Raw genomic sequence first — 14,876 nt, forward strand, 5'->3', positions numbered from 1 at the left:
ACACACACACACACACACACACACACACACACACACACACACACACACACTTCCCCCATACACAGTCATGGTCTTGCCATACAGGTGTGGTGTAACAGCTGTTGGTGAGGAAGACAGTCCATCATTGTAATGATCACTGTGCTGCAGTATTAATCACCAGTCCAGATGCAAGTGCTTATACAATTTTTTTAAACACAAACACAGGCACGCAAGGACACACACAAACACACACACGCACACACACAGCATCATGCTGGGGAAAAGTTTTATACATGGAGGCCATTGAAATGTTCTCCTAGCGAGCAGTTTTAATTAAAAACAACACATTTGATGAACAAACAAGCTGTAAAATATTGTCAAACCAGCATCTGCCAATTCTTTGTTTTTGTTAACCATACCTTATAAATGTCACAAAATGTTACAACTAGCCCAAGCTAACCAAATCGCTAATATCGCTAGCTAGTTCAACTTTGGCAGCTAGCTATATTAGCAATGTCGCTAAACTTTCTTCTCTTTGAAAGACACTAGAGATCTATTATTTACTTAGCGAATGCAAAGTACCTAGGCCAAGCGGTTGCTTCCGCTGAGTTTATGGATATGAAAGACTTCAAGAATGGGGTGGATGGTTTGCTCCACCCCACAGGCACTTAGGGGGCTTACTTTTTATGTCCCATCAGTGGAGGCTGGCGAGGCATGGGCCGTGGCCAGTCCTGAACCTATTGAGGGTGAACCATTCCTTCCTGGGGAGGTTGAAACCAGGGGGCTGTTGTGAGGGGGTACTAATTGGGTGCTTATTTGTCAGGTTGAGTGACTCCCATTCTTGTGTCCATTTTTGTTGAAGCCTTTCCAAATTGTCTTTCTTGCGGGGAGACGTATCTTCGGTGGGTTGAGGAGGTCCTCGCGGAGCGGTAGGTGTGGRGCGTTGCAGACTTTTTCAATCGTTTTGTGGGTAGTTTCGAGTCTCCGGATATGTGGAAGGGGGGATGTTTGCCAGGACAGGGAGCCAGAGAAGCAGGGTGGATCGTAGTGTTCCAGGGATGATGCTCATGGTGGCGTTTATTTGTGTGTCAACTCTGTGTGTGGGTGTGTGACAACCTTGACCAAACAGATGCACAGTAGAGAATGAGATTGCTAGTGCTGAGGCACGAAGGGTGGTGGTAGCGGAGCCCCATGTTCAGCCCTGCTTTGTAAAAAACAGGTGTAGACTAACAGTGAAATGCTTAACGTGAACTAACTCACTTTTGTACATCGCGCTGGTYCATACGATTTACTTTATTTTAGTGACCAAAAAACACAATCCTTCCAGGTCAACTGTAATATCAATACCATTGTGAAGCACAATTTCTCCCCTTTCCAACAAAATCAATGACGAGRCCTTCATGATGCCCATCTCTGCATGATTCAAGAAGGCAATGAGCTCCGTTGGGTCTTTTTTTAAATGGCGGGTGGGGAAGCGAAACCTATTGCGTGATAGTGAGAAGGAGAGTTGTCGTGTGGGGAAACGGCTWTTTTCACTCGATCTGTCCAACTTATCACCTTATCGCCTCTAAAATGTAAATAAAACACTATAAAGAGTTTATATAATGTGTGATTACATACCTATTTGAAGGTTTGTGTCRAATTTGAATCGGGTTTTTAGGGCGGTGCTAAAGTGATCTTCAGAAGTAAACAGCGGCTTTTGAGAGTCATGATAGCTTGCAGTGATGACGCAAAAAATGACTAGGTATCCCCCCCTTACCCCGTCACTGTCCATTTCTTGTTTTTAAACGGTGAGAGAAGTGCTACACCTGGTGGAGAGAGGCTGTAAGACAGAATTAGTTGCTTTATGCATGCTGTACGTTACGCCATGACACGTCACGATGTAACGTACAGCGTCGGAGAGGTCCGTTTTTTAAACTTTTCTCCAATACTATCGGACCACTACCATGTCAATCAACGCTTGAATAGAAACGTAGTTCACGCGCCAGAGTTTGATGTCAACAGTCGCTACAGTCCCATTRGTTTTCTTTGCAGCCTCGTTTGAATGTCGCGGTTGGGCACATTTGTACGGAATGGGGTTAGCGTACGTTACTTACGGGCCCTTCCCAACAATGCAGAGAGAAAACTCTAAATATTATAGAAACAATTATAACTCAAGGAATAAATACACAATGAGTAAAAATAACATGGCTATATACATGGGGTACCAGTATCGACTCGATGTGCAGGGGTACGAGGTAATTAAGGTAGCTACTGTATGGATCTATACTGTAGGTTGGGGTAAGTGACTAGGCAACAGGATAGGTCTAAATGCATATTCCCCATGGAACTGAGATCAAATTATTGGCATGCATTATTCAGTTGGGATGTTTCACGCGCTAAAACGAGAAGTAGGCTAATATTATCACGATTGACAGATGGCGTATTTGAAATGAGGTATCCCAATTTAGTGTTTGAGGGTTTTAAAATAAGAAACATTTATTGAAATATGTGTGGGTAGGCAGAACATTGCATTTGAAGGATGCATTTTATGCATTTTCTAAATGGCAATGGGCTACTTCTGTCGGTACAAACTTTGATTGAGAATTTTTTTTTTTTTATTTGGGGCGCTCCGGGCAGCAAACAAAACAGCACTACACCACTGCAGCTAACTGAACTTCCTGTGCTTAGTTTATTAGGCTTCGAGCCCCCCAGAACAACAATGATTGATTCAATGACTGTTGCGGGTTGCTGCTGGGTTATGGTGAATCATGACAGGTAGGTGGATGGATAATTGATGTTTTCTCTTCTTCTTTCTCCTGCTGCAGTGGTTTGCTGGGCTACTGAAGTGGAGGACTGTCCTGAGTCCTCAAGAAACCTGAGAACTCAGATCATCGACGGAGAGCAGGTTGTAAGGTGTGTGTCGTTCGTGTGTGTGTGTGTGTGTGTGTTTGTGTGTGTGTGTGTGTGTGTGTGTGCATCTTATGGACTCTTCTCCCTCCCTGTGCAGTTTCTCCAGGACACTCTGGATGCTCTGTTCACATCATGAGGAACATCCCAGACTGACCGACTATGACATCCTAGTGTTCGATGCCCTGGTGAGTGTGTGGGGTGTGTGTGTGTGTGTGTTCTTGTCTCTGTCTGGTATTCTCTGTCACTCTTGTACCTGTTCTTTTCTCTTGTTGTCAGTCTGTCAGTCTGTCTTATGGCTCTGTCATTCTCCTTCTGAATAACATGTCTCCCTGTTTGTCTGTGTGTCATTTTGCCAGTGAGGCACACTCTCTCACCTTATCAATATCTCTCTCTCTCTCTCTCCTCTCTCATCTCTCTCGCTCTCCTCTCTCTCTCTCTTCTCTCCTCTCTCTCCTCTCGTCTCTCTCTCTCAATTCAAATTTCAAATTCAATTCAAAGGGCTTTATTGGCATGGGAAACATTGTTAACATTGCCAAAGCAAGTGAGGTAGATAATAATACAAAAGTGAAATAAACAATAAAAATTAACATAAACATTACACAAAAAAGTTTCAAAACAATAAAGACAATGACAAATGTCATATATATATATACAGTGTTGTAACAATGTACAAATGGTTAAAGCACACAAGTTAAATAAATAAACATAAATATGGTTGTATTTACAATGGTGTTTGTTCTTCACTGGTTGCCCTTTTCTTTGTGGCAACAGGTCACAAATCTTGCTGCTGTGATGGCACACTGTGGAATTCACCCAGTAGATATGGGAGTTTATCAAAATTGGATTTGTTTTTCGAATTCTTTGTGGATTCTGTGTAATCTGAGGGAAATATGTCTCTTCTAATATGGTCATGACATTGGCAGGAAGGTTAGGAAGTGCACAGCTCAGTTTCCCCTCATTTGTGGGGCAGTGAGCACATATGCCTGTCTTCTCATTGAGAGCCATGGTCTGCCTACGGCGGCCTTTCTCAATAGCAAGGCTATGCTCACTGAGTCTGTACATAAGTCAAAGCTTTCCTTAAGTTGGTCAGTCACAGTGGTCAGGTATTTGCCACTGTATACTCTCTGTTAGGGCCAAAATAGCATTCTAGTTTGCTCTGTTTTTTGTTAATTCTTTCCAATGTGTCAGTAATTTATCTTTTGTTTTCTCATGATTTGGTTGGGTCAATTGTGCTGTTGTCCTGGGGCTCCCTGTGGGGGTGTGTTTGTGTTTTGTGAACGAGCCCTAGATCCAGCTTGCTTAGGGACCTCTTCTCCAGGTTCATCTCTCTGTAGGTGATTGGCGTTTGTTATGGAAGGTTTTGGGAATCGCCTTTCCTTTTAGGTGGTTGTAGAAATTTAAACGGGCTCTTTCTGGATTTTGATACTTAGTGGGGTATCGGCCTAATTCTGCTCTGGCAGCATTATTTGGTGTTCCTCGTTCGTACCCCGGACGAGGCATATTATGGTTGCAGAATCTGGCATGCAGAGTCTTCAATTGTGGTGTTTGTCCATTTGTGAAATCTTGGTTGGTGAGCGGACCACCAGACCCTCACAAACCATAAAGGGCAATGGGCTCTATGACTGATTCAAGTATTTTTTTAGCCAGATCCTAATTGGGTATGTTGATCTTATGTTCCTTTTGATGGCATAAGAATGCCCTTCTTTGCCTTGTCTCTCAGAATCGTTCACAGCTCTGTGGAAGCTACCTGTGGGTGTGATGTTAGGCCGAGGTATGTATAGTTTTTTGGTGTGCTCAGGGCAACGGTGTCTAGATGGAATTGTGTGGTCCTGGCGACTGGACCCTTTTTTTGAACACCATTATTTGGTCTTACTGAAAGATTTACTGTCAGGGCCCAGGCTGACAGAAATCTGTGCAGAAGTCTAGGTGCTGCTGTAGGCCCTCCTTGGTTTGGTGACAGAAGCACAGATCATCCAGCAAACATAGAACATTTGACTTCGGATCTAGTAGGGTGAGCCGGTGCTGCCAGACTGTTTTCTAATGCCCGCGCCATTCGTTGAATATATATGTTGAAGAGGGTGGGGCTTAAGTCGCAATCCTTGTCTCACCCACGAACCCTGTGTGAAGAAATGTTGTGGTTCTTTGCCATTTTAAAACCGACACTTGTTGTTTGTGTTACATGGATTTTATGATGTCGTATGTTTATCCCCCATACACTCACTTTCCATCAATATATAATAGCAGACCCTCAATGCCAAATTGAGTCGAAGGCTTTTTTGAAATCAACAAAGCAATGAGAAAGACTTTGCCTTTGTTTTTGGTTGTTTGGTTGTCAATTAGGGTGTGGTAGGGTGAAATACATGGTCTGTTTGTACGGTATTTGGTAAAAAGCCCAATTTGAACATTTGCTCAGGTACATTGTTTTCATTGAAGGAAATGTACGAGTCTTGCTGTTAAGATAATCAAGTATTTTCCAGGTTACGTTGACGCATATTCCACGGTAGTTTATTGGGGTCAATTTGTCCCAGCTTTTGTGGATTGGGGTGATCAGTCTTGGTTCCAAAATTGGGAAGATGCAGAGCTAAGGACGATGGTTAAAGGTTTTAATATAGCCAATTGGAATTTGTGTCTGTTAATTTGATCATTTCATTAAGGATACCATCAACACCACAGGCCTTTTTTGGGTTGGAGGGTTTTAATTTTGTCCGCTGTAAGCTCATCAAGGTAATTGGAGAATCCAGTGGGTTCCTGGTTAAGTCCTTTAATGGTTGGTTCTAGGATTTGTATTTGAATCATGTATATGTTTTTGCTCTTTATCTTTGTTATAGAGCCAAAAAGATTGGAGAAGTGCGTTTACCCATCATCCCATTTTGGATAGATTAATCTTCTGTGTGTTGTTTGTTAGTGGTTTTCCAATTTGTCCCAGAATCTGGTTAGAGTCTATGGATTCTTCAATTACATTGAGCCTGATTTCTGACGTGCTGTTCTATCTTTTTCCAGTAGTGGTATTTCTGTATTGTTTTTAGTGATTCACCATAGGTGAAGGCGTAGACTCAGGTTTTCGCGGGTCTCTATGTTTTTGGTTGGACAGGTTTCTCATTTTTCTTAGATTTTTTGATCTTATCAAACCATTTGTCAATGTTGTTCATTATTCTTCGGTTTATTATTTGAGATTTTAGATTTGATAGGAAGCTGAGAGGTCAAAATCTACTGTTAAGATTTCTACTGTGCCAAGTTTACCCTTCACATATTGCAGTGGAACGTTTTACCCAGGAAGTTGTCCTTAAAGGGATTGAAATTTTGCGTTGCATTGTTTTTTTTGGTAGGTTTCCAAACTGCCATTCCTTAACATCTATAGCATTTCTTAATGTTACTCAGTTCCTTGGCTTTGATGCCTCCAATGATTGAGTATGCTCTGTTCAAGTAGGACTGTTGATTTTGCTGTGTCTGATAGGGTGTCAGTGGGCTGACTGTGAACGCTCTGAGAGACTCTGGGTTTGAGGTTTCAGTTGCTAAATGTAGTCTACAGTGCTACTGCCAAGAGATGAGCTATTAGGTGGTACCTACCAGTAGGAGTCCCTCGAAGCCTATCCATTGACATAATGTACATACCCAGCGTGCCGACCAGAGCTGCAGGAGTTGTGAACCCGTTTTTGTTGGTTATGTTTTGTCATAGTTGTGGCCTAGGTGGGCAATATGGGGGAGGAATGGCTTGTCACCATCCAGGTAGGTGTTTGTCCCCCTGTGTGCTGAGGGTTCAGGTTCCTGTCCAAGTTCTGGCATTTAGGTGCCACAGACTAATACATGTCCTGGGCCTGGAAATTATTGATATTCCCCTTCCAGGATGGAGAAGCTGTCTCATTAAAGTCTCTTCTCTCGTCTGTGTCTTCTTCCAGTCACATTCGTCTCTCCTCTCTATCATCTCTCTTCTCTCATCTCTCTCTCTCTCTCTCTCTCTCCTCTCTCTCTCTCTCTCTCTCTCTCTCTCTCTCTCTCTCTCTCTCTCTCTCTCTCTCTCTCTCTCTCTCTCTCTCTCTCTCTCTCTCTCTCTCTCCTCTCTCTCTCTCTCTCTCTCTCTCTCTCTCTCTCTCTCTCTCTCTCTCTCTCTCTCTCTTTCTCCTCTCTCTCTCTCTCTCTCTCTCTCTCTCTCCTCTCTCTCTCTCTCTCTCTCTCTCTCTCTCTCTCTCTCTCTCTCTCTCTCAGATCTACATCATTGGTCTGATAGCAGACAGGAAGTTCCAGCATTTTAACACGGTGTTGGAGGCCTACATTAAACAGCACTTCAGCGCCACGCTGGCCTACAAGTCAGTACTACTTCCTGTGTCCAACCCCTCCTCTTCCTGTCCGCCTGTCTGCCAGTCTCACTGTCTCTCAGAGGCAGCCTCAGGAGTGTCTGAACTCCTCTTTCACATTGATAGTCAGACTGTGGCGGTAAAGCAGCAAGCCCTATCGATAATGACTCATCATGCCACACTCATAGTGACATTTCCACAGGAGATGACGTACACATTGATTTTCCACTGTTGAGTGACAGTGCATATGTCATCATTATCACAATGGTTACAGATGATGGTAGGCCTCACGGTGGTGCTGGGTTCAGGTAAAGTGTCACCGTTGAAGTAGCTGTGCTGATGCTGGGTGTAGTGCGTTAATCGTGTGTCATTGTGAATGCTGTGTGCCTGTAGGTCATTAAGTAAGTAGCCAGAACGGCTCATAGGACCTGTGCCTGTAGGTTTGCAGTAGAAGTCAATGGACGGATAAGCCAGGATAASGTGGATTACTAGACCGTGGTACTTTACTCAAGGCTGGCCAGAATACTTATACTTGGCTCACTGAGTCTTAACTCCAAAACCCCCGGGTTTACCTTCGCCTCTGCTACTCAATTCGATTTCAATTGCTTCCTTGGCACGACRTAACAATGTACACATTGCCAAAGCAATATGTACTCCCTCTCTCTCATTTTCACTTTATCCCTCTCTCGTTCCCTCATGACGTCTCTCCCTGTCGCTCTCAAAATCACACACTCCACCTCTCCCTCTCCTCTCTGTTTCTCTCCATACTCTCAATCTCTCTCTCCCCGCCCTCGTCCCTCGTCCCCCCCATCTCGCTCTCCAATCTGTGTTAAAACAGAGGATTCTCCCTTCTTTTTATTTCATCTTTATTTGTCCAGGTGGGTCTCATTAAGATAAAAAAATCATTTTTTAGAGAGAGACCTGGTCCAACCAAGACTGCAGCAGGGGGGAACAATGTTTCAGACAAATATCAGACGCACTGTAACAACTTACAGACAGAGACACACCATACAAAAAAATCTATAGTGTATGTTTTGACATAGAGACACACACAATTCAATTACAAAAAACATACAAGCGTCATAGATAGAAAAACGTCTAGCATATATACAACCGCGTCAAGTCCTGATGACAATCGCATTCCTCAGTRACATGTGAGTCAACCAAACTTTTAAACAAGACCCTGGMGTTTCCAGCTGGTCTGGAGAGAATTCCAAGACCACGGAGCGGAGTAGCTAAAACACTTTTTTGCCATGATCTGATTTTAGGAACCGTTAAATGTCAGTAAGAGTGAGACCGTGACTGGTATTTATTTTTAAGACCTTATCAAAGAAGAACAGAGATAAATCTGCAGTTTTCCCAAAATGGCCTAATAGATCTTAGTAGACCAACGTTTAAGCCTACGTAGAGTCAACGAAGACCAGCCAACAGCACTTTAGAGATCACAGTGGTGTGTCAGATGCTTTTGGTTGGTAATAAACCTAAGAGCTGCATGATACACGGAATCAAGTGCCTTCAGGGTAGTGCTTGGGGTCTGCATATAAATTACATCACTGTAGTCCAAGACAGACAGGAATGTACTGCATACCAGCTCTTTTCTGGCCTCAGAGGAAAAACAAGCCTTATGCCGGGAATATAAACTTATTCTTAACTTGATCTTTACCATCTTTACCAGGATCTCAACATGATTAGTGAAGCTCAGCTTCTCACCCACCCAAACTCCCAGATATTTGTACGTCTTGACTTGCTCTATGGAATTTCCTTCCAAGGTAGTAATGACATGGTTTACCAACAAGCTCTCACAGTCTCACGTCAGAATTAGACATTCGGTCATGTTTCTCAATCGTCAAATTTCGAAGTGGKTCCAAACATCAAGTGTTTAAGGTTAGGTTTAGGCATTAACTCCGAATTTGTAAGGGTTAAGGTTTGGGATAGGCTTCAAACAAACATCTCAAAAACAACTTTCTATTGCTGGATTCGAACATGCAACCGTTGGCACCAGAGGCAGACATGAGACTGTGAGAGTTTGTTTGGAAAACCATGTCAGTACAACCTACTTGAAGGTAACACTGCTCACTGTTGTCCCTAGTGGTCGGTTTCCGCGTCATCACCCGACGTTCGATGGACATCGAATTATGACTTTATGACAGGTGACCTGGCTGGGTTTTCAGAGTGTTTAGCGTTGGAAAATACCATTTATTTTGTTTTAGAGGAATTCAGAACAGGCCGTACAGATTCTGCTCAATGACGTTAAAAGCTGTTTTGAGCTTTTTCAAAAGCCAAAGTCAAACTGCTGCTACTTGAGTAGAGAACAGTGCCATCCTCGTAATAATTTACATCAGCTGGTTCAATATGTCTCCCTAAGGGGTCAAAACAGAAGCTTAACCAGTGCTTGCCATGCCGTTATATAAAACTCTGTTGTCTAAATACCAGGCCACCCAATGTCATCCTCAGATTATTTTACACTTATGGACTTTTTTAGTCTTTATCCTTCTGAAAAGAAAAACGTTATAAAAGGACTGTTATTGTTTAAGAGGCTTTGATTGTTTTTAATCCAGTTAGCCGACAAGCCCATGCACATTTTTGGGAACACTATGGGACATAAGCCTAGTCCTCTGGGCCCAGTGTGCTGTGGTGTGTTTGTGTTATGAACATTTTAATTAACACTTTGAAATGAAGATTTGTCTCCCATTTTTTTCTCTCCCTCTCCCCCTCCCACCTCCCCCCCTCTCAGGAAGTTGATGTCGGTGTTGAAGAGGTATCTGGATGTGTCCAGTCGAGGGGAGCAGTGTGAGAACTACCTCCGCACCCTCAAAGCCCTGGAGTACATCTTYAAGTTCATCGTTCGCTCACGCATGCTCTACTCCCAGTGAGTCTGCGTGTGTGTTTGTGTGTGTGTGTTTGTGTGTGTGTGTGTGAGTGTAATCTAACTCTTAAAAGCATGCACACAGTCCACACACAACACACACAAGGCACAAGACACATACACACATGGACACTCTTGTTTACGCTCTTGTACATTACCTCGCTAATTCCCAAAGACAGCTTGATCTGAAAGACGCTGATTGCAGCACTAATGTTGCTCACAAGCGTTGATGATGAAGTGGCGTTCTCAATGAACGCTAATGACAAAATAGACCCAGTGCCGAACGAGCAGCTGCGATAGAGGAGAGACGCTGCCGCACAGAGACGTACGATACGTCAACTCTTCTGAAGGCTGCTCCATATGATAATCATAAACAACATTAATTAATAACATCACATCATTTGATCCTGACAGATTAGTCGCAGAACACAGGCTCTAAGGGCTTGGGCTGTGTTGCTTGTTTCGGGAAGTGTGTGGTGTGTGGTTATCTGTTGGCCTGTCAAATTGTCTCAGAAACCATATGCAATGCATATGTATTCATCACTGCTCTCCCTGGAGGGACGCTAGAACGATGGATTGCTCCAGTTCTTCACTCTCAGGTCTGCCAAACTACTTCAAAGAAAGTTGAAACTTTCAGAATTTCAAGTCTACGTAACTCTTCTCATATGGGTAGCCTAGCCAGATACTCAGTATTCAAGAGCAGCTCATGCAGTACTGTCCTGCAGTAGCTTAATCTGTAGTACCGTTCATATCCTACACTCATCAATGATTTATCAGTTTGAATCTGAAGTTTCTCAAGTTCCTAGTTCAGATAGTTCAGATTTCTATAAGTAGAGAATGTATTAGATGTCTCTCTCTCTCTCTCTGCCCTATCCCTTCTTTCTTTAAACCTTGCTTTTACCTTTCTTTCCCTTCTCTAACTTTCCACCGTCCTCAGTCACACCTCTTATTTATCCCTCKTTGTTAATCTTACCGCCTCTTTCTTAGCTATCCATCTCCCTCTGGCCTCTACTCCCTCTCTCCCTCCCTCCATCTCTCCTCGTCTCCTGTCCATCTGGTGTGAGTAGCGCATTCATTTTGTTGTGTCATGGTGGTGAATGGTGCATGGGTAGCAGTAGAGTTACAGTAGCTATCAGGGTGAGCAGGGTTAGGGTCAACTCCTGGTCCCAGGCTGTTCTCTGATAGGGTCCATTGGGTTTTAGGCCCAGGATTATGAGGCCTACTCTACTRTACACTCCACTCTACCACTATTCTACAGGAGCCTGCAGGGATCAAAGGGTGCAGAGATCCAGACAGGAACATGCCACTGGGTTCAGAGATATCTGTTGCGTACATGTACGTTGTGTCGTTGGGATAGGGTTAGCACAGGATTGCAGTGTGTGTACCCTGTATCCGTCTGTCATGATTTTCTGTGGTGGAGTCTCAAATATATACTGTTTATAGTATGTGTTTGTATGTGCATGCGTGCGTCATAGCTACAGTGGCTTGCGAAAGTATTCACCCCCTTTGGCATTTTTCCTGGTTTGTTGCTTTACAACCTGGAATTAAAATATATTTTTTGGGGGGGTTTGTATCATTTGATTTACACAACATGCCTACAGCTTTGAAGATGCAAGGTATTTTTTATTGTGAAACAAACAAGAAATAAGACAAAAAACTGAACTATTCACCCCCCCTCCCCCAACAATTACAGCTGCAATTCTCTTGGGGTATGTGTCTATAAGCTTGGCACATCTAGMCACTGGGWTTTTTGCCCATTCTTCAAGGCATAACTGCTMCAGCTCCTTCAWGTTGGATGAGTTCCGATGGTGTACAGCAATCTTTAAGTCATACCACAGATTCTCAATTGGATTGAGTTATGGGCTTTGACTAGGCCATTCCTGTCACGTTCGTCAAAGAGAGGAGACCAAGGCGCAGCGTGATGTGAATACATTATTTTTTAATTAACGAATGAAACACTAAACAAACTAACAAAACAAAACGAACGTGACGCTATAAATAACTGAGTGCTGACATGCAACTACACAGACAACTACCCACAAATACAGGTGGGAAAAGGCAACCTAAGTATGGTTCTCAATCAGAGACAACGATAGACAGCTGCCTCTGATTGAGAACCACACCCGGCCAAACACACAGAAATACAAATCATAGAAAAAGGAACATAGAATGCCCACCCACATCACACCCTGACCAAACCAAAATAGAGACATAAAAAGCTCTCTACGGTCAGGGCGTGACAATTCCAAGACATTTAAATGTTTCCCCTTAAACCACTYAAGTGTTGCTTTAGCAGTATGCTTAGGGTCATTGTCCTGCTGGAAGGTGAACCTCTGTCCCAGTCTGATGAAAGGTGTTGGGTTTGTGCCAGACATAGCGTTTTCCTTGATGGCCAAAAAGCTACATTTTAGTCTCATCTGGCCAGAGAACCTTCTTCCATATGTTTGGGGAGTCTCCCACATGCCCTTTGACGAACACCAAACATGTTTGCTTATTTTTTTCCGGCCACTCTTCCGTAAAGCAGATACTCCAATCTCCACTGTGGAGTTTTGCAGCTCCTTCAGGGTTATCTTTGGTCTCTTTGTTGCCTCTCTGATTAATGCCCTCCTTGCYCGGTCTGTGAGTTTCGGTGGGCAGCTGTCTCTTGGCAGGTTTGTTGTGGTGCCATATTCTTTCCATTTTTTAATAATGGATTTAATGGTGCCCCGTGGGATATTCAAAGTTTCTGATATTTTTTTATAACTCAACCCTGATCTGTACTTCTCCACAACTTTGTCCCTGACCTGTTTGGAGAGCTCCTTGGTCTTCATGGGGCCGCTTGCTTGGTGGTGCCTCTTGCTTAGTGGTGTTGCAGACTCTGGGGCCTTTCAGAACAGGCATATATATACTGAGATCCTGTGACAGATCATGTGACACTTAGATTGCACACAGGTGGACTTTATTTAACWAATTATGTGAATTCKGAAGGTAATTAGTTGAACCAGATCTTATTTAGGGGCTTATAGCAAAGGGGGTGAATATGTATGCACGCACCACTTTTCGTATTTAMATWTTTTATTTTAATAWAAWWWWWWTCTCCATTTTACTTCACCAATTTGGACTATTTTGTGTATGTCCATTACATGAAATCCAAATAAAAATCTATTTAAAATCTGTTTGGGATAGTCGTCCCACTAGCGACAACTTCCGGTGAAACTGGAGGGCGCGCAATTCAAATAAATAATCATAAAAATTATGGATATWAAACATTTAGGTACATATAAGTGTCTTATATCGGTTGAAAGCTTAAATTCTTGTTAATCTAACTGCCCTGTCCGGTTTACAGTAGCTATWACAGCGAAAACAYACCATGCGATTGTTTGAGGACGGCGCCCCACGTCAAAATATTTTTCCACCAGCCCAGGTTTCATACATTCACAAATAGCGATTAAATATTCACTTACTTTTTGAAAATCTTACTCTGATTTGTCATCCAAAGGGTCCCAGCTATAACATGTAGTGTCGATTTGTTAGATAAAATAAAATAATGTTTCTATTTACTCCTCGGATACCCTGAAATGTAATCAAACTATAATATTTCTTACTGAAAGAAGTATGTTCAATAGGAAASCGATTTTAGCAGGTGCGCCTTGTCTTCATGGCGCGCGCAAACACGAATTTCCAAGACTGTCCCTGTACTAAAACTGATATTTCTTCYTCGTTTTTTGAAGTTACAAGCCTGAAACATTGAACATAGACTGCTGMCACCCTGTGGAAGCTATAGGAATTGCATCCAGGGAGCTAATTGTCAATATGACCTTTTACTTGCCATTCTAAGAGGATAGTCTCTCTCTCAAAACAAAAATTGGTTGGTTTTTCTTTGAATTTTCTCCTACCATATCTATTGTGTTATATTCTCCTACATTATTTTWACATTTCTACAAACTTCAAAGTGTTTTCTTTCCACTGTTACCAATTATATGCATATCCTGGCTTCAGGGCCTGAGCAACAGGCAGTTTACTTTGGGCACATCATTCARGCGGGAAATGGAGAAAAAAGGGGCATAGCCCTAAGAAGTTTTAATTAAATTACAGGTTGCAATGCAACAAAATAGGGAAAACGGCAAATGGGATGAATACTTTTGCAAGGCACTGTATGTCCATTGTTTGTGTGTTTGCGTTTGCGTGTGTGTGTGTCTGTGTGTGTGTGTGTGTGCACTCAGCCACACAGGGGGATTATGGAAGACAATGCTTTAGTAATCACAACGCCGCCCGGTGCTCTCAGAGTCCTGTGGTAATAACCCTGTGTGTCACAGTCTAATCCAGGGTTCACCATCTGGTGGCCCGCGGGCCATATTCGGCCCTCTGGTTATTTAATTTGACTAAAAACAAAAAAAACAGAAGCAAATTGTCTCAAAGTGATTTTAATTTTGGAAATCTGTTCTAAAGTATTCCTGTGCATAATAGAGAGATACAGTGCCTTCAGAAAGTCTTCATACCCCTTGACTTATTCCACATTTTTTGGTGTTACAGTCTGAATTTAAAAAAAGGATAAAATCGTTTTTTTCTACACACAATGCCTCATAATGACAAAGTGAAAACATGTTTTTATACATTTTTGCCAATTTATTAAAATTAAAAAACAGAAATACCTTTATTTATATTCAGACCCTTTGCTATGAGACTCGAAATTGAGCTCATGTGCATCCTGTTTCCATTGATCATCCTTGACATGTTTCTACAACTTGATTGGAGTGCACCTGTGGTAAATTCAATTGATTGGGCATTATTTGGAAAGGCACACACCTGTATATATAAGGACCCTAGCCACACAGCCAAAGACATGCAGGAGTGGCTTCGCGGACAAG

General features: G+C 42.7%; 1 protein-coding gene across 1 annotated transcript in view; it reads left to right on the forward strand.

The window, feature by feature from the left end:
* LOC111964784 (dedicator of cytokinesis protein 2-like) overlaps positions 1-14,876 on the forward strand; it is a 169,685-nt gene that overhangs the window by 16,086 nt on the left and 138,723 nt on the right. Inside the window, 5 exon segments of the mRNA XM_070443843.1 lie at positions 842-908; positions 2,787-2,874; positions 2,969-3,056; positions 7,075-7,175; positions 9,898-10,032. Coding sequence (XP_070299944.1) covers positions 842-908; positions 2,787-2,874; positions 2,969-3,056; positions 7,075-7,175; positions 9,898-10,032 — 479 coding nt within the window.

Source organism: Salvelinus sp. IW2-2015, linkage group LG6.1 (assembly GCF_002910315.2).
Source record: "Salvelinus sp. IW2-2015 linkage group LG6.1, ASM291031v2, whole genome shotgun sequence".
NCBI classification, from domain to species: Eukaryota; Metazoa; Chordata; class Actinopteri; order Salmoniformes; family Salmonidae; genus Salvelinus; species Salvelinus sp. IW2-2015.